This window comes from Microcaecilia unicolor, chromosome 5 (genome assembly GCF_901765095.1).
Source record: "Microcaecilia unicolor chromosome 5, aMicUni1.1, whole genome shotgun sequence".
Classification (NCBI taxonomy): domain Eukaryota; kingdom Metazoa; phylum Chordata; class Amphibia; order Gymnophiona; family Siphonopidae; genus Microcaecilia; species Microcaecilia unicolor.
In genome coordinates, this window is record NC_044035.1 from 136,290,098 (window position 1) to 136,313,634 (window position 23,537).

Genomic DNA, 23,537 nt, shown 5'->3' on the forward strand with positions numbered 1-23,537 from the left:
ATAATATGAAATATGGGAATGAATGCTAGACTCAAAAAGGTAACAATTTATAGTCAGCCAAGTATAATAACAATTAGAGTGGAACTGAGAAATTGGAATAATTGTACAATTAGGGATTTAAATTAATTATGACCATCTGTGAGAAATTGCTTAAACAGAGAGGCTTTAAGGTATTTCTGGAATATCAAATAATTAGGTTTCCATCTGATGAATTTCGGGGGAGAACTCCACCATTTGGTACAGGGGTAAGGGAATTCTGACATGTAGATTGACTTGTAGATCACATTTTTGCAACTGGGATAGCGGAGGTTTATATAATCTCTTGAACCGGGGAGAGCGTTGCAAAGGGGAAGATCAATTAAAGGTTGAATACAATCAGAGGTTAAACCATATAGAGTTTTGAAAAAAATGTACATGGTTTTAATGTAATTCTGGCTTTGATTCGGAGCCTTTATAAGCAAAGGGGCTGCACTTTCGAATCCCGTAGCCTTATAAACTAATCTGGCTGATTATGATAATATAGATAACATTCTGTGAATTGCATTCTGAAAGATGGTCAATATCATATCTCTTGCCTGTGGTTGGATGAAAAATTACACTATGTTAAGAGAATTAACACAAACAGAACACTAGCCGCATTTATAGTAGCAGACGAGGCAGAATTCAGAGCTGAGAGTGTTCTGTTTAAACACTGCTTCCTTTTGACTTCTGAGTCAAAATGTGGTTTCATCTGTGGCCTGATACACTTCCTTTTCCTGACGACATTTTTCCATCTGATTTGCCTGCCACTCATATCTATACCTATCTTTAAAACATGTACTATTTAAGACATATATTTACCAAATAATGTTTGGGCAGAATTTCGGCATTTATGCATTTATGTGCACACACACATGTGTACATGCCATTATTATAATCATTACACATGTAATCAGCATGTAAATGTTAGCATCCACTTTACAAAATTACACCCTTAAAGGCCAATGTTGTAACCAAGGTGCTTGCATGTTCAGCCAAACTAGGCCACACTTGCTAGGCAAAATAGGTAATGAGCTACATAATGATGAAAAACAACTAATTTCCTATAGTACATTAGCCTAGTGGTTAGAACACTAAGCTGATAGCCAGCATGGCCCAGTTCAGATCCTACTGCTGCTTCTTGTGGTCTTGGACAAAGAACAAATCTCCATTCCCGCCTCTTACGTCTCTAGTTGCTGACCTCGTTTTGTGCAGAATATCAATCAGGCCATAACACTCGTGGCCCAACCAATTCCACTGCCTGTGCTGTATGGGGATTCCCACTGAAATTGTGTGGAAGTAGCTAGAAATGTATGTGCAGAAAATCCCAGCAGGGTTTTCAAAATGAAATGCCTGCACATACCCTCCCTCACATGACCTATCCCCTCCCTGTTTCCCTCTCTTTTCCTGTATGAGCAGAAGTGCTGCAGAAGGGAATGAATGATTTTTCAGTTGGGATTTTCCATGGATAAAACTCTGAAAATTGCCCCTGAATGTGAACAAAGGTTCATAAAAATTATATAAAGTAATACCATACTATGGGGTCCTTTTACTAAGGTGTGCTAATGGATTCAGTGTGCGCTAAATGAGAAGACACCCATTATATGCACTGAGGGGCCCTTTTACTAAGCCGCGTAGGCACCTACACATGCCCAACACACGCCAAATGCACGCCAATTCGGAACTACCTCCCAGCTACCTCGTGGCCCGGGCAGTAGTTTCTTTTTTTTTTTACTCACTGCCACTGCACGCGCCAAAAAATATATATTATTTTCCGGCGCACAGCACTAACCAGGCTAATCGGCATTGTACGCACAGAGATGATTACCACCCAGTTAACACGTGACACCTTACCGCTAAGTGAATGGGTAGCAGTAAGGTCTCAGACCCAAAATAGATGCACTCAAATTTTTTATTTTGCCACACATCCAATTTCGCCCCCCCCCCCCCCCAAAAAAAAGGCATTATTTACAGGCACGCTGAAAAATGGATCTGCACGCATCCAAAACATGTGCCTACATTAGCACAGGCCATTTTTCAGCGCACGTTAGTAAAAGGACCCCTAAATCTGTTAGCGCACCTTAGTAAATGGACCCCCCTATATTTCTTACTGCTTTCTGGGAGTTAACACCCCTTTCCTCCTGCGTAAACAGAAGGTCAGAGATGAACTGACACTGCCCCCCCCCCCCCCAAAAAAAAAAAACAACTGTTTACAAGTCAATCAAAAAGTACATTACGTTGGTAGGGTGATGGGAAAGGGGGGTTGATGTGCCTGAATGAGTGATAAGAAGGTGACAGAGAGGCAGGAGAATTGTTTTTAGTAGTGAGTTTAAAATCTTAAGCTTCTACTAAGCCTCTTGTATCAGGTTTGAAGAGTTCGACCATTTTAAATGCCTTACAGGAACCACACTATTTAGTATGAACTCAGAAGGAGGTAGATTTAGAAGAAGCGTAAGGAATTCAGGACTTCTTCCCAGAAAGGGTGATGGATGTACAATGTGGAATGATTTTCAACAGACGTAATGGAAGCAAAAACAATACTGACATTCCAGAATGTATAAAACAATAGACATGTTCCTTAGTCATAGGAAATTAAAGAGACAGCCAGAAATCAGGCAGGATCTGCAGTAGTATGGTACGTAATCAAACGGAACAGCTTAGTTAGGCTTTATGATCATCACATGGAATCGATTTTCCACAGTGTAGTGGGGTAGTTACTAGCATGAATTAAGGGGTCCTTTCACAAAGCCACGGTAGGGCAACCGCAACAATGGCGCATGGCAAATCGGCCCTACCAAAGGAGTCCGGCAGTAGTTCCAGTGTGTGCTGTGCAACATTTCCGGTGCTGAAAAAATAATGTCTTGTAACGCTGGAGGCTTACCCAGCAGTAATCAGGCAGCGCCACGTATTACCCGGTTAGAGCTAGGTTAGCGCAGGAACCCTTACTGCCTCCTAAAAAGGAGGCGGTAAGGGATATCCCATGAAATGGCCACACAGCAAGTACTTAACTTACCGCACGGCATTGCCTTTTTTTTTTAAATCCTTTTACTTGCTACAGAAAAAGGGGGCTTCAGCATGCAGCAAACCCGCACATTGACGCCATTGCAGGGGTCCTTTCACTAAAGTTTTATTAAAAGACCCCTAAGGGAATAATGCATGCTTTTTGCCAAATAATACACATGTTATTTGTTCTTAATGCACATTTCTGTAGCGCAATGCAAACTAAACAATAATGAGATGCATAGCGTGCAAATGAATGCCAAACACCTCGCTATTATGCAAATTGAAAAACTTAGCTTGTATTTAACCTTGCAAGCAGTGTTATTCGTGGAAGAACACCAGCTTTGACTTGGCGTTATCTTTCTTCCCCAGGACCATCAATCTCTCCCCCCGCCCCTCCGCCTCCCCCCCCCCCCCCCCCCCCCCCCCCAGAACCTACTAGAGTTTTCCTGGTGTCTAGTGGGTGAGGAGTGATTTTCAGTCACTTCTGCTCCAACCTCTGCTGCTTTCAAAGTGGTGGTCAACCCCTACTGCTAAGGATCAGACTGTCAAACAGTGGCGCCAAACAGTGGGTGGGGAAATGTCATCATTGATGTTGGGGTGGAGAGTTCACCTCACACTGGCCTCTTTGAAAGACAACAGGCATGACTTAGGGCCCAATATCTTTGCTTAGCTATGGCAAGGAACTTGTCTAATTTGTGTTACTGAAGTACCTACCGCAAGTTAGTGATTTGCACAATAAATATCACTATGCTAAAATGTGCTGTTTTACTGCAGCTTAGTACCTACTAGATTTAACTGGCTAAGTTCCAGAGGTAGCTGGCTAAACCTCTACTTTCAAAAATTGCTCTGCATGGATCAGCTAAATTTAGTTCCCCAGGACCACAGAGATAAAGCTGGGTCTGGGGCAAACAATGTTAAGGACTCTGTTGCCACCACTCCCCCCTGCTCCCCCGATCCTCTACTTGCCTAGAGTCATTAAATGACAGACAGCAGTGATCAAGAGAGACTGCTCTGCAGGCCACAGGGTCCTCCTTCCTGCCACATCTCCTGCCTCCTGTGAAGTAACTTCATGTTTCCGCATAGGCAGTACACAGCAGGAAGATGGACCCTCACCAGCAGAGCAGTCTCTCTCAATCGCTGCTGCCTATCAGGGTAGTTTCAGTTCCTTGGGATTTGTATGTCAGCTGAAAAGTTCACTGCAGATAAGCAGCTAAAATTAATGAGCTATCTTAATCAATTAGGGGTCAATATTCAAAGCGATTTAATCAGCTAGGAACAACTCCTGGCCATTTAAATTATTTAAGCAGGGCTATCCACTGATATTCAGCTGCACTTCATTGGTTAGTGCTGCTGAACATCAGCACTAACCACCAGATGCAAACCGGCTATTTGGTGGACGGTCTGGGGGCAGAGTCAGCATTTATGCGGTTAAGCGTCGATATTTAATACTTAACCGCATAAGGTGACCACATAAATATGACCACACAAAACGCTGTCCTATCAGTATCCTATGCTGAATATTGCACTTAACCATATATGTTTTAGTCAGCTGCATACAATTGAATATTCTTGCTGGTGCCTGGACATGGCCCGGCATTGAATACCAGGGCACAAAGCTGGCAAAAGACACCACCAACCGGCTGAATATTGACTCCTTAGCTGCTCAGATGATCTCTGTAAAATGACACTATGGGCACAATATTCAAAATGATTTAAGCAGGCAGGAGAAGCTTTTTCCCACTTATTTATTTAGATTTCACTCACCTTTTTCAGTAGTAGCTCAAGGTGATTTACATTTAGGTACACTGGATATTTCTCTGTTCCAGGAGGACTCACAATCTAAGTCTGTACCTGAAGCAATGGAGGGTTAAGTGACTTGCCCAAGGTCACAAGGAGCAACAGTGGGATTTGAACCAGCCACCTCCAGATTGCAAGACCGGTGCTCTAACCACTAGGCCACTCCTCCACTTAAATTACACTGAACAAGTCAGGAGGGGATAGTCAGCAGCACTTACCTGGGCAGTGCAGCTGAATATCCTCTCTGACCGCTTTGGTATGTGCTGGGGGTGATTTTTGGGTGAGGCCAGGAATTATGCAGTCACTAGTGATATTTAGTGCTGGGACCCGCATAGCTAACCAGGCAAGTAGAACCACTTAACTAACAGCCCTAACTTTGCCACATAGGGGGTCTTTTACTGAGGCACACTAGAGTTTTTAGCGCATGCTAAAAGCTAGAGACACCAATGTATTCCTATGGGCTTCTCTAGCGTTTAGTGCACACCTATTTTTAGCGTGCACTAAAAACACTAGTGCGCCTTAGTAAAAGACCCCCATAGTAACATATTAAGTGACGGCAGATAAAACCTGAACAGTCTATTCAGTCAGCCCAACAGCCACATTAATTATCAATTCAAGATTAAAATCAACAATGAGCATGAATGTTATTGAATGGATGAGGGAATACAGTATTTCTAGGATGGGCAGGAAAAATTGCTTGTTCTTTTGGCCGCTGTCGGTGACAGAGTGCTGGGCTCGATGGACCCTTGGTCTGTCCCAGCATGGTGATGCTTATGTACTTATGGTCTTTCTTCAGTGTTTTTGGAACATAGACCGTAGAAGTCTACCCGGCTCTGTCATTATGTTTCAACTACTGGAGTTGCAGTCAAAGCTCACTCCAGCCTATCCGAATCTGTCATACCGTAAAAATCTGCCCGGCACTGTCTTCACATTCCAAATTAGTGGAGTCTCTGTTAAAGCCCTCTCCAGCCCATCCTAAACTGGATTGCTATATGCGAGACATAGACCGTACAAGCCAGCCCAGCACCGGCATTAGTATGTTTTGGTACTGAATATCAGCTGTACTCGCGTAACTTCCAGGTGCTGCCAATTACCCAAATATTCAGAGCAGGTGCCCGGATATGGCCCTGCACTGAATATCCAGGTCTATTTTAGCCAGCAATGCTGACCACCACAGGTCGAATATTGACTTGTACGTTTCTATAAGGATTGCTGTCAGAAAAGTGTTAATGCTTCTCCTCATACAATTCACGTTGCCAAATCTTGGAGGCATCAGGCCAAGTGCCAATCCTTTTTTTCACTGTGTGAATCTGTGTATAATCCACACCCTGACCTGAAGATCAGAGATACAAGAAAACAAATGACTATACACAAAACATGCCCATGACATTAATCACTCTTTACAAATTACATACTCCAAGATAGTTGTATTTATTGTGGGTAACACCTAGAGACATGTCCAAATATACATAATGACTAGAAAGAATATATGAAGAAAGCCTTTTCTAAGGAATTAAGACATCAATGGTATAGAAAACTTGAGGGCAATAGCCTTATGCTTTTATAGATGTCATGGCCATCGTCTAAACATAAAGTCATTGCTTCAGATTGGCACTAGATGAATATGCTGACTTTTGAATGACTACAACTTCAATCAGTAAAAGAAAAATTCATTATAGCACAGGGTCAGCAAATCTTGGCATCTGTGCCAAATACATTTTTCTCAGCATGCCACTCACTAAAAATTACCAACACCCGTGAGTATTTTCAAAACTCACTAGTCGTACTTATCTCACAATGCATTAAATCAGGCAGTTAGTCTAGGAGCTTTGAAAATGCTTGTGGTGTGGGCACTTTCATTGAATCATATCCAGTGTTAGAGAGGCAGGGGTCCAGGGAAGAAATTTGAGGAGAGGCACCAAAACCATTGAAAAGCTGCACCTTACGTAAGAACGTAAGAGTAGCCATACTGGGTCAGACCAATGTTCCATCTAGTCCAGTATCATGTTTTCCACACAGTGACCAAGCCAGGTCACAAGTACCTGGCAGAAACCCAAATCATGGCAACACTCCATACTACTAATCCCAGGGCAAGCAGTTGCTTCCCCATGTCTGTCTCAATAGCAGACTATGGACTTTTCCTCCAGGAACTTGTCCAAACCTTTTTTAAACCCAGATACGCTAACTGCTGCTACCACATCCTCCAGCAAAGATTTCCAGAGCCCAACCACTCATTGAGTGAAAAAATATTTCCTCCTATTTGTTTTAAAAATATTTACATGTAACTTCCTCAAGTGTCCCCTAATCTTTGTACTTTTGGAATGAGTAAAAAATCATTTTACTTCTACTCGTTTTACACCACTCAGGATTTTGTAGACCTCAACCTCAATCATATCTCCCCTCATCTGTCTCTTTTCCAAGCTGAAGAGCCCTAACCTCTTTAGCCTTTCCTCATATGAAAGGAGTTCCATCCCCTTTATCATATTGGTCACTCTTCTTTGAACCTTTTCTAATTCCGCTATATCTTTTTTGAGATACGCCGACCAGAACTGAATGCAATACTCAAGGTGCAAACGCACCATGGAGCGATACAAAGGCATTATAGCATTTTCGGTCTTATTCACCATCCCTTTCCTAATAATTCCTGGCATCCTGTTTGCTTTTTTTGGTTGCCACACACTGAGCAGAAGATTTCAGTTTGGAAAAAAGATAACTGAGAGGAGATATGATTGAGGCCTACTTTCAATGTAGAATGGGTAAAAGTGAATCGATTTTTTACTAGGAGATACTCAATGTTACATGGAAATACTTTTGTTTAAATTTTCTAAAATGTACACAGCTTATATACAGAAAGAGTATATGAATGATGTAATTGAAACAGTAAACGAATTCACAATATCAATGTCTCTGGTAACATTCAACAGCTTGTATACACAAACCAGGACTCATAGCCACCAACTTCAAGAAAGTGCAACAAAACAGTTCACACCAGCATAATATGGTAAATATATAATTTGTATGTATAGAGTACCCTCAGATATAAACCACTATAACTGCAGTCAATAATGCTGCTAAAAAGTGGCATAGCACTTCTTTCATTAGGTAACTCTAACAATTTTTTGGGAGAGCAACATATGCTCGTTTTTGTATGCGTCCCAATCACCACAGTGCTATAAAATCACTTGTTACTTTTAAAATAATATATACTGAGTGAGGCAAGAACTGGGAGGCAAGAACTTACGAGATAAGTGCACAGTTTTCACTCAGTATATATTATTTTAAAAGTAACAAGTGATTTTATAGCACTGTGGTGATTGGGACGCATACAAAAACGAGCATATGTTGCTCTCCCAAAAAATTGTTAGAGTTACCTAATGAAAGAAGTGCTATGCCACTTTTTAGCAGCATTATTGACTGCAGTTATAGTGGTTTATATCTGAGGGTACTCTATACATACAAATTATATATTTACCATATTATGCTGGTGTGAACTGTTTTGTTGCACTTTCTTGAAGTTGGTGGCTATGAGTCCTGGTTTGTGTATACAAGTAATTGAAACAGTGGCATAGCTAGTTGGGCCACGGGGGCCTGGGCCCCCCAAATTTCCTCTGGGCCCCTGATTTTGCTGGAGGGGTCCCCAACCCCTGCCAGCTGAAGCGTTGTCTAGCACCAGCCCTGCTCTGTCCAGCACGCTTCTTTTAGTGAAACTGAACATGCTCAATTTCACTAAAAGGAGCATGCAGGACGTGAGGGGAAAACAGAGCAGGGCAGGCAACGTGGAGGCGCTTGAGACCGGCTCTGGACAAGGCTTCAGCTGGTGGGGGACCCCCGCCAGCCAAGGTATTTGCTGCGGCAGTGGGTGGGGAGCGGCAGGGTGGCGGGAGTGCAACAGGGCGGCAGTGCAAAATGTGCCCCCCCACCTCGGACTCTGGCCCCCTCCCACTGCGAGGTCTGGCTTCGCCCCTGAATTGAAATATTACAGAAATAACAAAATCATTTCCATCATAACCATTTAGCTCACATCAAGGAAAGAGAAAATTACAATAGCAAAAAAGAAAATTAAACAAAGAATCATTGTGCCCTAAACCTATATTATATAATGGCGTTTCTATATAGCATTTACTCCACTAATCTAATACATTATTTCTCGTGACCTTTAAGAAATTGCTCCAATTGTAACAAATCCCAGAAAATATCATTTTTACCTTGAAAAGTAAGCAGGCACAATGGTATTTCAGAATAAAAGAAGCCCCTAGGGGAACTACTCTAGATTTAAAAGGTAAGGAAGCTTTTTGTCTAAGTTGAGTTGCCCTAGAAATATCATGAAAAGCATAAATCTTTGTACCATATGGAAATAGGAGGACTTTTTTTTCACTCAATGAATAGTTAAGCTCTGGAACTCATTTCCAGAGAATGTGGTAGCAGCAGTTAGCGTATCCGGGTTTTAAAAAGGTTTGGACAAGTTACTACTACTACTACTTATAAAGTCCATAGTTTGCTATTGAGATAGACATGGTGAAGACACTGCTTGCCCTGGAATTGGTAACAAGCAAGGTTGCTACTATCTGGATTTCTGCCAGGTACTTGTGATCTGGATTGGCCACTGTTGGAAACAGGATACTGAGCTAAATGGACCATTGGTCAGACCCGGTATGGCTATTCTTACATTCTTATGTTCTTATTACATTCTATTGACTCCACCGTCTGATCATTTCAATACTAATTTAGAATAAGATATGGGAATAAGGAGACAGCTAACAACTGCGGTAAGAAAATTAATAGAATTTCTGCTAAAACAGAGGATGTGCAGTTTCTGGAATCCAGTGGATTACAGGATCTAAGGCATCATGGTTTGATTTCTTTGACAGGGTAACCAGAGAGTTGGATTGAAGTAGAGAGCTAAACATGGTATACTTGAATCAGTGACAATCATTGGTGAACCCGGGCCCAGGTGTAACCCCAACCACATTATCTCTAGTGAGTTCACAATTGATGTTTTCATACATGGGACAATGGAATGTTAAGTGACCTGCTCAGGGTCTTAAGGAGCCAAAGTGAGAATTGAACCCAGTTCTCCAGGTTCTCAGCCCACTGCTCTAACCATTAGGCTACTCCTGTAGAGGTCAGGATTCCATACATTGATATAATACTCATTATTACCACTAGAGGTCTCAGTTGCCATTTTCAGCCTGGAGGAGTATTGTGGCGAGAAGGATTGGGCATTGCTTCTGACCCACTAGACACCACCCTTGGTAAGGCTGGGTTGGTGTCGAGGTTATGGGGGTTGGGGGACTTGCCAGGGGGTCTTCCTAATGGGTTGGCCTGTGGAAGAGGAGATGCTTCACAGGGCGGGAACCACATGATGGGCACAGGGCCACACATGGGAGAGCTGGAGGATTCCTTGGGGAGCATGGTCTGTTTGAACCACCAGGGGGGATTTCTACCGGGGGGTACTATAGTTGGGGAGTCCTTGCTGTCAGAGGAGAACTATGTGGGGGGGGGGGGGCTGTTGGAGGTGAGCCTGGGCTTTTGGAGGTTGCCACAGAGAGGGTTTTCCGTGCAGGGGAATACAGTGCTATGGGGATCTTCTAATTTCAAGGTTGAGTAGGTTGACTGGATGGTACAGAGGGTACTCATGGGGATCACAGACAATAGGCAGTTGTTGGGGGGCCCAGACATAGAGATTTACAGCTGCCCCTACAGCAGGCATGTAGACGTGCCTCAGAGCAGGTATAAATTCCAAAGTCTTGGTTTGTCAATACAGATGTGGAAATAGGAAATATACATCTGTATCCTAGACTGTGCCCAGATCACTCCCTTTCTTTATCATCCTCCTGACCTCTTGCCATCTACACGTACTAAACTTCCCCACGTGTGAAAGGCCCCTTTTCTCAAATGGAATTAAAATATCTGAGCCTCTCCAAACAATTAAATGCTGCCAATTACACAAGGGGATGCTTCTAAAATAACCACAAAACTTGAGGTAGCCAGATAGATAATGAAATGGCAAAAGCCAGAAGGATGCTTGGGTGCATAGAGAGATGAATTGAAAGCAGAAAAAAGGAGATAATATTTTCTCTGAATATGTCCCAGATGAGACCTCAGTTAAAGTATTATGTGCAAGTCTAGAGACTGCATCTTCAAAGGGATATAAATGGGATGGAGTTGGTCCAGAGGCTGGCTACTAAAATTGTCAAAGGAATTCATCATAAAACTATATGGACAGACTTAGAGGGGCATTTTTGAGATGACGTCTAAGTTGGAGTTTAGACATTTTTTTTGTTACATTTGTACCCCGCACTTTCCCACTCATAGCAGGTTCAATGCGGCTTACATATTATATACAGGTACTTGTTTGTACCTGGGGCAATGGAGGATTAAGTGACTTGCCCAGAGTCACAAGGAGCTGCCTGTGCACTAAACTTCCAAAATCCGAATAGAAAGCATGACCATTTTTGAAAGCGCAAAGTGTCTTTTTTTTTTTAATACAATTTGTAACAAGTTTATGTGCTCTGTGCGTTTATCTTTTCAGGCCGTTTTTGAAAAAAAAAAAGGAAAAAGGGGAAAAACAGATAAAATCAAGTCATTGGGATATAGGACGGGCCAGCATTTTTAGTAGACTGGTCCCCTAGACATCCCTGGAGAGCAACAGGGCACCTTAAGGGTCACCCAGGTCCACTCCGATCCACTCAGGGCCTCCGCTCTAGGTGCCCAGCGCTCCCACCAGGTGCTGTGGAGGACTTGCAGCCCTTCTGAATTTCCTCACAGCTGTATCCAGGGTGACTCCAGGTCCACCCTGATCTTCCCAGGGCCCTCGCTCCAAGTGCACAGAGTTTCCAGGTGCTTTTTGGCTAGGATCAGGCGACCCTCAGGGGGAGGATTGCTGGCTTCGGCCTAACCCCTGGTAAGCCTTTCCTCAGCTGAGAGGTGCCCAGCTCTACCACCGGCTGCCTTTCAGGTGCTGTGGAGGACTTGCAGCTCATCTGCATATCCTTACAGCCTTCTCCGGGGTGACACCCAGGTCCACTCCGATCCACTCAGGGCCTCCGCTCTAGGTGCAGCGCGCCATTTTTCTCTTTACATCTAATTTTCTTCTCAGTTGCTAAAGTACCTCAGTCGTTTATGGCCCCTATTCACATTCTCTTCCTAGCCCTGTCCCTTCCAAATCTTTTCCCTCACCCCCTACCTCTCTCCGCTACAGGAACTCACTGCCCATCCATCGACTTCATCACCTCACCTTCTCTCCCATCTTCTTCCTCCCTCTTGGCTTTTAATCTCCGTCTCTTTCTTCCCTCCATTTTGCCTTCCCCATTTCACCTAAATACCTCTCGCCTTCGACGCCTTCGTGGCCACACCTCTCCTACTCTCCTCCGCTCTCTTTTACTCCTTCTCTTACTCTCAGCCAGTGACATCAATCCCAATCCTGGCCCTCCTCACCAACTATTATTCCAACTCTACAGATCTCACCGCGACCTCTCTAACCTCATCTCTATTCCTCTACTCCCCTCCTCTTCTCTGCCCTTCTCTTACGCCCTATGGAATGCCCGCTCTATCTGTAACAAACTCCCCTATATCCAGGACCTCTTTATCTCATGTCACCTCCATCAGCTCGCCATAATAGAAACCTAGCTCTGCCCTGATGACTCTGCTTCAGTCGCAGCCCTCTGCCATGGTGGTTATCTTTTTTCACATTCTCCTTGCCCTGCTGGTCGCAGGGGTGGTGTTGGACTACTTCTCTCTCCCTCCTCCAGATTTCAACCCCTTCTTCCACCTCAATCTCACTGTTTTTCCTCCTTTGAAGTCCACTCTATCCGCCTTTTCTCTCCTCTGCCTCTTCGAATAGCGGTCATTTATCATCCCCCTGATAAGTCCCTTTCATCCTTTCTCAGTGACTTTGATGCCTGGCTTGCCTTCTTCCATGATCCTTCCTCCCCCTCTCTCATCCTTGGTGACTTTAATATTCCTGCTAATGATCCTTCCAACTCTTATATTTCCAAGTTACTCGCTTTAACATCCTCCTTTAATCTCCAACTATGCTCCACCTCCCCCACTCATCAAAATGGTCACTGTCTTTATCTCATCTTCTCCTCCAACTGTTCACCCTCTAGTTTCCTTGCCTCTGATCTTCCCTTCTCTGATCACCATCTTATAACTTTCTCCTCCCTCCCAGTCCCGTCCTATCTTATCTAATTTATCTAGGAATCTTCAAGATATTGACCCTTCATCTCTATCCTCCCATGTTTCAAACCTCCTCTCTACTGAGGCACCATCCACGTCTGTCAATGAGGCTGTTTCTTCTTACAACAATACTCTATCCTCTGCCTTAGACACTCTTGCACCTTTGATGACCCGCCCTATAAGGCGTACAAAACCCCAACCTTGGCTGACTTCTAATATCCGCTACCTACGTTCCTGTACCCACTTCGCTGAATGCCTCTGGCGGAAATCTCGGGCCCTTGCTGATTTCTTACACTTTAAGTTCATGCTGACCTCCTTCCAATCTGCTCTTTTACGCGCCAAACAGGATTATTATATCCAACTGACCAACTCTCTTGGCTCTAACCCTCGACTTCTCTTCACCACATTGAACTCTCTCCTCAAGGTGCCCCCTCCCCCAACTCCCCCTTCATTATCTCCTCAGACCCTTGCTGAATTCTTTCACGACAAAGTTCAAAAGATAAACCTTGAATTCTCTACCTCGCCACCTCTCCCTCCACTAGTCCGTTCCCCTCTCTCTCCTTCCCCTCATTCCTTTTCCTCCTTTCCTGAAGTTACTATAGAGGAAACTACACTTCTCCTTTCTTCCTCAAAATGTACCACCTGTTCCTCTGATCCCATTCCCACCCACCTTCTTAATGCCATCTCACCTGCTCTTATTCCTTTTATCTGTCACATTCTCAACCTCTCACTTTCCACTGCAACTGTCCCTAATGCCTTTAAATATGCTGTGGTCACACCTCTCCTTAAGAAGCCTTCACTCGACCCTATTTGTCCCTCTAATTACCGACCCATCTCCCTCCTCCCTTTTCTCTCCAAATTACTTGAGCGTGCTGTTCACCACCGCTGCCTTGATTTTCTCTCCTCACATGCTATTCTTGACCCACTACAATCTGGTTTTCGCCCTCTCCACTCAACCGAAACTGCGCTTACTAAAGTCTCCAATGACCTATTACTGGCTAAATCCAGAGGTCTCTATTCCATCCTCATTCTTCTTGATCTTTCCGCTGCTTTTGACACTGTCGATCACAGCATACTCCTCGATACCCTGTCCTCACTTGGATTCCAGGGCTCTGTCCTTTCCTGGTTCTCTTCCTACCTCTCCCTCCGCACCTTCAGTGTTCACTCTGGTGGATCCTCTTCTACTTCTATCCCTCTGCCTGTTGGCGTATCTCAGGGTTCTGTTCTTGGTCCCCTCCTCTTTTCTATCTACACTTCTTCCCTTGGTTTATTAATCTCATCCCATGGCTTTTTCTACCATCTCTATGCTGATGACTCCCAAATCTACCTTTCTACCCCTGATATCTCACCTTGCATCCAAACCAAAGTTTCAGCGCGCTTATCTGACATTGCTGTCTGGATGTCTCAACGCCACCTGAAATTAAACATGACCAAAACTGAGCTTCTCATTTTTCTCCCCAAACCCACCTCCCCACTCCCCCCGTTTTCTATTTCTGTTGATGGCTCTCTCATTCTCCCTGTTTCCTCAGCTCAAAACCTTGGGGTCATCTTTGACTCTTCTCTCTCCTTCTCTGCTCATATCCAGCAGATCGCCAAGACCTGTCATTTCTTTCTTTACAACATCCGTAAAATCCACCCCTTTCTTTCCTAGCACTCTACCAAAACCCTCATCCACACCCTTGTCACCTCTCCTTTAGACTACTGCAATCTGCTTTTTGCTGGCCTCCCACTTAGTCACCTCTCCCCTCTCCAATCGGTTCAAAACTCTGCTGCCCGTCTCGTCTTCCGCCAGGGTCGCTTTACTCATACTACCCCTCTCCTCAAGTCGCTTCACTGGCTCCTTATCCATTTTCGCATCCTGTTCAAACTTCTACTCCGCTCCATGGATAAATCCTTCTTATCTGTTCCCTTCTCCACTACTGCCAACTCCAGACTTCGCGCCTTCTGTCTCGCTGCACCCTACGCCTGGAATAAACTTCCTGAGCCCCTACGTCTTGCCCCATCCTTGGCCACCTTTAAATCTAAACTGAAAGCCAACCTCTTTAACATTGCTTTTGACTCGTAACTACTTGTAACCACTCGCCTCCATCTACCCTCCTCTCCTCCTTCCTGTACACATTAATTGATTTGATTTGCTTACTTTATTTTTTGTCTATTAGATTGTAAGCTCTTTGAGCAGGGACTGTCTTTCTTCTATGTTTGTGCAGCGCTGCGTATGCCTTGTAGCGCTATAGAAATGCTAAATAGTAGTAGTAGTAGTGGCTATAACATCTGAGGCTGTCATATAGGCTGCTAAGTAATATATTTATTCACATTTTTGGTGGGGTGGGAGGTGGTCAGTGACCACTGGGGGAGTAAGGGAGGTCACCTGTGATTCCCTCCAGTGGTCATCTGGTCATTTATGACACCTTTTTGTGCCTTATTCATTCTAAAAAAACAGGTCTAGACCAAAACATTGACATTTCAGCTCTAGACATTTTTGTTTTGTTCCATTATGACTGTAAAACCTCAAAGTGTTAGGAATGCCCTAAACCCGCCCACAAAATGCCCCCTTGTGATTTGGATGCACTGCAGATGAATTGCATAGATAAACGTCTGCAAAATAGATTTCAAAAATACCAATTTGGACATTTTGAGAAGAAATTTGTCCAAATGCTGCTTTATGACACTTTTTAAATGTTTTTCTCGTTCGAAAATGAGCTCCTAAAATGACCTAAATATGTACGTACCCTGGAGGAAAGACAAGATAGGGGAGATATGATAACAGACATTTAAACACCTTCAAGATTTATATGTACAGGAAAGAAGGATGAAAGAGATAGACTCAGGAGTAATGTATGGATCTGCTTTTTCAGAGAAAGGATGGTGGAATCATAGATTAGCCCCTATCCCCTCCCTTCCTCCAGTAGAAGTGGTAGAGACATGGACTAGCCTTGAATTCTTCAAGAAAGTGTACGACAAGCGCAGAGGATCTTTGAGGGAGAAGACGGGATTGTAGAGCTGAGTAGATGATATGGATGGGCAGCCCAGATAGACTATCAGGCTTCTTTTCGAAAGAGAAGGGCGCCCATCTTTCGACACAAATCGGGAGATGGGCATCCTTCTCCCAGGGTCGCCCAAATCGGCATAATCGAAAGTCGATTTTGGGCGCCCTCAACTGCTTTCCATTGCGGGGATGACCAAAGTTCAATGGGGCTTGTCAGAAGCATAGTGAAGGCAGGACTGGGGCGTGCTTAACACATGGGTGTCCTCGGCCGATAATGGAAAAAAGAAGGGCGTCCCTGATGAAAATTTGGCCGACTTTACTTGGTCCTTTTGTTTTTATGACCAAGCCACAAAGATGTGCCCTAAATGACCAAATGACCACTGGAGGGAATCGGGGATGACCTCCCCCTACTCCCCCAGTGGTCACTAACCTCCTCCCACCCTCAAAAAAAAATTTTTTTAATATTTTTTCCAGCCTTTATGCCAGCCTCAAATATCATACCCAGCTCCATGACAGCAGTATGCAGGTACCTGGAGCAGTTTTAGTGGGTACTGCAGAGTACTTCAAACAGGCGGACCCAGGCCCAACCCCCCCCCCCCCCCATCTGTTAAACTTGTGGTGGTAAATGTGAGCCCTCCAAAACCCACCAGAAACCCACTAGATGCCCCCTTTCATCCCTAAGGGCTATGATAGTGGGGTACAGTTGTGGGTAGTGGGTTTTGGGGGGGGGGTTGGGGGAGCTCAGCACACAAGGTAAGCGAGCTGTGCACCTGGGAGCTTTTCTGAAGTCCACTGCAGTGCCACCTAGGGTGCCCAGTTGGTGTCCTGGCATGTCAGGGGGACCAGTGCACTATGAATGCTGGCTCTTCCCACAACCAAATGGCTTGGATTTGGTCATTTCTGAGATGGGCGTCCTCAGTTTCCATTATCACCGAAAACCGGGGATGGCCATCTCTAAGGTCGACCTAAATGTGGAGATTTGGGCGTCCCTGACCATATTATCGAAATTAAAGATGGCCGCCCATCTTGTTTTGATAATACTGGTTTCCCCGCCCCTTTGCGGGGACGTCCTGCGAGGACGCCCTCAGGAAAACTTGGGCGCCCTGTTCGATTATGCCCCTCCACATGGTCTTTGCAATTATTTTTTATGCTTCTGTGAAATCTCACATATAAATAATTCAGTCTGTTGTAGCTTTTAAATAGTTTCCCTTTAAGGTCAAAAATATCCTAGCAGCGGCGTAGCGAGGCTGGCTGACACCCGGGGCGGGTCGCCGCTGAGCACCCCCCCCCCCCCCAGGTGCAGCACGGCGCACCCCCCCTCGGCGCACGCAAACCCCCCCCCCCCCCCCAGAGTGCATCTTTACCGCAGACGCTCCGCCCCGCTGAGTGCACGTCATCTCTGGGAGCTGCGTTGGCTCCGTTGATTCCCTGCTTTCTCTGCCCCGGAACAGGAAGTAACCTGTTCCAGGGCAGAGAGAGCAGGTAACCAGCGGCGCCGACACCCCCCCAGCGCGTGCACCCGGGGCGGACCGCCCCACCGCCCCCCCCCCTTCCTACACCACTGTATCCTAGACAAACCATAATAGACTGGTTGGAAAAAAAAATGCTTGCTAATGATTAATTCTGCTCCTTTGGCCTCACTCTCCTAACTGACTCAAGAAAAAGCATACACTGATTCCCCCATAAGTCAGAATGGGAAATGAGATGTAGTAACTATAAATAAAACTTCATTACCCACTTCATTTCCTTTCATTACATAAGGAACCAAATTGAAACTAAATGAATTCTCCTCCTTATTTGACATGTATACAAAATTTGTTGTACATCAGACAAGAAACACAAACATTTTATGTGGGACACAGGTACACAGATATGGTGATCTTGTAAGCCTTTTGTTTGAAAAGCAGGCTGAAATTGGAACAGTTCATGTTTGTGCTGTTTAAAGTAGCAGCACAAAGAAGAGAGGGTCAAAGTATACAGCACAAAGTATGAACAAAACAGCACAAAAGGCCTTCAAGATTGCAGTAGACAATGGTTCTTTATTCAAGACCCAACACAGGCTGTGTTTCAGCGTAACACAGCACAGAGGGAAGTAGTAATGCCCCCTGCATATGCAGTCACCCTGAAGCTGAGCAACAACCACTACATTCAGAGTAGACCTGGATTGTATTTAAATAGCATCATCTGGAATTTTGTCTTGCATATGTGACACATCCCTGACGCAGGCATTGTGACGCCAAAACATGGCCCATGTCAGGTCTTTGAATAAAGAACCATTGTCTACTCTAGTCTTGAAGGCTCTTTGTGTTGTTTTTTCACGCTTTGTGCTGTTTAAAATCTTATGACCAGATTATTCTATAGGTTGATTATGTTTTTTTTTTTTTTGTTACTGGTGGGAAAGTGATAATATCAGTTACCTTGTGGAAAATTAACTAGTTGAGTCATTTGAGAAAAAAAATGGGTCCTGGGAACAGTATACGTATGTAGAGAATTGTGAATACACAATAACTTGTTTCACAGCCCATGCTTCCTAACATTGTTTCAGGCAGGCAGTTACCAAAATAGATGTTTGTCCCAAGTATTTGTGTTTTACAGCATTTGATTTCATTCTTGTGTTTTTATGTTATTTAGTTCACCCTCTTACGTTTTTATGGGCATGCTTACATAGGCACTCCAGGTGTAATTTTACAAACCTTTCTTCAAAAACCAGGTTTGATTTTCAGGATGCAGTATGCTTCCTTTTCTCTTTTAATCTTTATTGTTATCCAACTTCTACTATTTTCCAGAAACTGGTGCTCCTTTGTGCAGTCCAGACTGACCACATTTGTAGCCTCCTGCAAAACAGAGAAATACATTGTCAAGTCCCAACAGCCATGTCCACAAGCCATCCCAGGACCAGAATGTCAGAAAGTCATGTGAGTACATGTGAAATGTCTTTAAAAGAAGTCAGACCTGTAGGGAGTAATTGTATAAGGGGTTGCAGACTTTATGCAATAAAGTAAGTACTCAGGTTGTGGCATTTTAATCATTTCCATGCAAGGCAATATGCAGGCAAATGACTTCTTACAGAAGACCTGCTAGCTAAAGGGTATACACCGTGATGTGATAGTACGTGCTTTGCCGGTGGGTGCAGGGCCGCGGAGAGACTAGGCCGGGCCTGGGGCAAGGCCGCCCCACCTCTGCCGCCCCGCTGCTGCCATCCCCGTCGCTCCCCCTGGCGCTGCCGCCCTGTCGCTCCCCCCACTGCTGCAGTCCGTGGTCTCGCCTGCCTGCCTCCACGGCTCCGGGCCCCCTTCATTCAAAGCGGCAGTCGCAGATCGCGTCTCTTCTGGTCTTCCCTCCCTGTGTCCCGCCCTCGTCTGATGTATCTTCCGGTTTCCATGAGGGCGGGACACAGGGAGCAAAGGCCAGAAGATAGGCGATCTGCGACTGTGGCTTTGAATGCAGGGGGCCTGGAGCTGAGGAAGCAGGCAGGTGAGACCGGGGACTGCAGTGCTGGCGGCCTGACCCTGGCGCCGGGCCCCCCTTGGAGGCCCGGGCACCAGGAATTTTGCCCCCCTTGCTCCCCCCTCTCGGCGGCCCTGGGTGGGTGTGTACAGGAATGGAGTTTGTACAGAGCACACAAGTATGCGTGTAGATCATATGATACTATAATTTTTATGCATACATGACAAATATTGCCATGGATAATTACACCCGCCCTAAGGCTGGTGTAAATGTCTATGCCTATCACATATACTAGTACTTTATAAAAAAGAAAGTAAGCACCTACAATAAAACTGTGGCAGTAATCTGTGACTTAGCACTAAACGTCAACTTTTTTGTCAGTGCCTGAGCTAATCACCACTCAGGCACTAACAAGAAAGATGACATTAAAAAAAAAAAAAACTCATGCCACAGCATGCATCAACCCCTTACTCTCAACCCTTTTCCTGCTACCCCCAAATGTATCAGAGCCTATATTGTAAAAAGTCTTAAAACGACCCGACATGGCCGTGTTTCGGCACAAAGGCCTACCTCAGGGGTCAAATAAATCTGCCAGAATATCTTCAAAAGGCTTGGTTTAGAGAAGATTTTGAAATCCTGGCTGTTTAAACTGCTGTAACTTCCCAAATATAAAGAGCCACTCTACATTGCAACAACGTCTCTGCCCTCTCTATCTGACTCATCCTTTCCAGCATTGCAGCGTAGCTCTTTATTTGGGAAGTTACAGCGGTTTAAGCAGCCAGGATTTTGAGATCTTCACTAAGCCAGTTCTTTTCAAGATATTCCAGTTGATTTGTTTGACCCTGAGGTAGGCCATTGCGCCAAAACACGGCTGTGTCGGGTCGTTTTATGACTTTTTACAATAAAGACTCTGATATTTTGATAAACTTTTCGAGTTTGCCTCACTCTTTTGTTTTATTGTTCATGTTTGCGTGAGGTTCTTTTCCTTCTTTTTTGTTTTTTCCTTTTTACTCCCAAATATATCCCTGGCAGCTATTGGCACCCACAGAAAACCAAACAGCAGCAGCGATTCAAGGAAGGACAAACACAGCAAGAGTTTATCTAAATGTCAAGTTTCAGAAAAACCTTCGTGAGGGCAGACAGGAAGTATATGCTATAAAATTTATTTTATAAATGTAACATAATATTTTAACATTGTGTTGCCCTGGACATCTATATACAAACACTTTGGGGGCAATTTTGTGAGTGCCCAGGATTCATGGAACATAGGCACCTCCTTTCCTTTATACTAGTGTAACCAGGGATTATCACACCTAACATTTAGCCATGAGCATTTCTATCGGCCACACAGCTGGTGTAAATGAAAGTGCCTAAGTGCAGCAGGTATGCACATAACTTACAGAGAGCATGCTAGCATATACACAGGAAAGTGCATACATACGTGCTTAAATGTTAAGAGCCAGGTTATAGAATTACCTTCTTGATGGGTAGCTTCTATGTTTCTCTTTCTGTTCATCTCACAGTCTCTAACCTCCTCTCTACCCCTGACCCCCCAACCACCACCTCCCGTTTGGCTCTTGCCCTTCCACTGCAAGCGTACTATTCTAAAATTCTGATCTCCTATTGTCCCCTCAAGTATTTTCCTCTCTCTTCCCCATCAGGCATATAACTTCCGCTCTCTCCCCTAAAAAGGCACATCTACTCTACTCTCTCCCTCTACCACCTTCTCCATCAAGCAAACTCCTCTCCATCCAGTCCTTCCTTTCTAGCAGGCACCTGTTCTACTCTATACCCTATTTCTCTTCAGGCACCTATTCTCCTCCTCACTTTGATTTCAATCAGGCACCCCTTGCCCTATCAGGTCCTCCTCCCCATCAGGTACCCCTACCCCAATAGGTACTTCTGTTCTCTTTCTTCTCCGCCCTCTCTATCTGGTTCACCCTTTCCATCATGCCTCCCTCCTCTCTATTTTCCCCTCTATACAAACTTTCCCATCAGGCATCCCTTTTCTCCCATCAGGTTTCTCCTCCCCATCAAGTAACCCCTTTCTTCCTCCTCCTCCTCCTCCTCCTCCTCCTCCTCCTCCTCAGGTACTCCTTTTCTAACAGGCCCTCTTTCCCTCCTCCTTCCTTCTCCATCAGACACCCTACTCTCCATCTGGTCCACCCTTTACCTCAGGCCTCCCTTCTCTCTCTCTCTCTCTCTCTCTTTTCCTCTCTGTATCCCCTTTCCCATCAGGCACTCCTCTTCTCCTCCTCATCCACTTCAGGTACTTGGGTGTTATTCTAGATCAGGAACTTCCCTTTTGTTATCAAATTAGTTCACTTGCCTGAGCTTGTTTTCTTACTTTATGACAATTTAAAGCAGTAGGAACCTATCCTGCTTATAATCGAAAGAGAAAAACGCCTATATTGTGACCCAAATCGGGAGATAGACGTTTATCTCCCAAAAACGAATAAAGCGGTATAATCAAAAGCCGATTTTAGACGTTTTCAACTGCACTCCGTCGCGGATGCGGACAACGTTGATGGGGGCGTGTCGAAGGCGTGGTGAAGGCGGAACTGGGGCGTGGTTATCTGCCGATCAGAGATGGGCGCCTTTCGCCGATAATGGAAAAAAAATATGCGTTTTTAGCGAGAATTTAGGGCACTTTTCCTGGACCCTGTTTTTTCACGAATAAGGCCCCAAAAAGTGCCCTAGATGACCAGATGACCACTGGAGGGAATCGGGGATGACCTCCCCTGACTCCCCCAGTGGTCACGAACCCCCTCCCACCACAAAATATGCCGTTTCACAACTTTTTATTTTCACCCTCAAATGTCATACCCACCTCCCTGGCAGCAGTATGCAGGTCACTGGAGCAGTGGACTTCAGGCAGGTGGACCCAGGCTCATCCCCCCCCCCCCCCCCACCTGTTACACTTGTGCTGGTAAATGGGAGCCCTCCAAACCGCCCCCCAAACCCACTGTACCCACGTGTAGGTGCCCCCCTTCACCCCTTAGGGCTATAGTAATGGTGTAGACTTGTGGGCAGTGGGTTTTGAGGGGGATTTTGGGGGCTCAACACCCAAGGGAAGGGTGCTATGCACCTGGGAGCTGTTTTACCTTTTTTTTTTTTTTTTGTAAAAGTGCCCCCTAGGGTGCCCGGTCGGTGTCCTGGCATGTGAGGTGGACCGGTGCAGTATGAATCCTGGCCCCTCCCACGAATAAATGTCTTGGAGTTATTCGTTTTTGAGCTGGGCGTTTTCGGTTTCCATTATCGCTGAAAAACAAAAACGCCCAGCTCAAAAAAAGATAAACATCCATGTTTTTTCGAAAATACGATTCGGTCCGCCCCTTCACGGACCCGTTCTCGGAGATAAACGCCCATGGAGATAGACGTTTCTGTTCAATTATGCCCCTCTAAATCTCTTCTCCAGATGCTCGTCTTCACCCTTCTAATCTCTTGCCTTGACTACTGCAGCTCCATCTATGCAGGTCTTCCTTAAAATGCCATTCATCTACTCCAAATGATACAAAATACTTCTGCTCGGGTTCTTTTGCATGCCTCCAAATTCCATCATGTTACGCCCCTTCTCATTCAGTTACATTGGTTACCAGTTTCTTTTCGGAGTCATTACAGTGTTCTAGTTCTGGCCCATAAGGCTTTCTACTCAGGTCTCTCATCTTAACTTTCTTCCTCGCTAATTTCATATGCACCCCCAGACTCCTTTGATCACATAACGATATTCGTCTTAGGATTCTCTCTCTTACAGAGGCTCACCTCCTTGACTCTACCCACTCCCGTGCCTTCTTCTGGCTTCCTCCCTCCCTGCGGAACTCTCTCCCACAAAGAGGGGCATTTTCGAAAGGGATGTCCAAGTTTTGATTTGGAACGTCCTTGCAAAACGTCCCAATCCAGGGGCGGGGAAACCCATATTTTTGAAACAAGATGGATGTCCATCTTTCATTTTGAAAATACCATCAGGGACGTCCAAATCGTTAAATTTGGTTGTCCCTAGATTTGGTCATCCCTAGACATGGACATTTCTGATTTTCAGCGATTTTCGAAACCAAGGACATCCATCTCAGAAATTATGAAATGCAAGCCATTTGGTCATGGGAGGAGC

General features: G+C 44.9%; 1 protein-coding gene across 1 annotated transcript in view; it reads left to right on the forward strand.

Annotated features, from left to right (window-relative positions):
- Positions 1–23,537, forward strand: part of MMRN2 (multimerin 2) — a 127,188-nt gene that overhangs the window by 56,545 nt on the left and 47,106 nt on the right. The window contains exon 2 of the mRNA XM_030203354.1: positions 18,769–18,897. Within this exon, the coding sequence (XP_030059214.1) occupies positions 18,769–18,897 (129 nt within the window). The remainder of the gene's footprint in view (positions 1–18,768; positions 18,898–23,537) is intronic.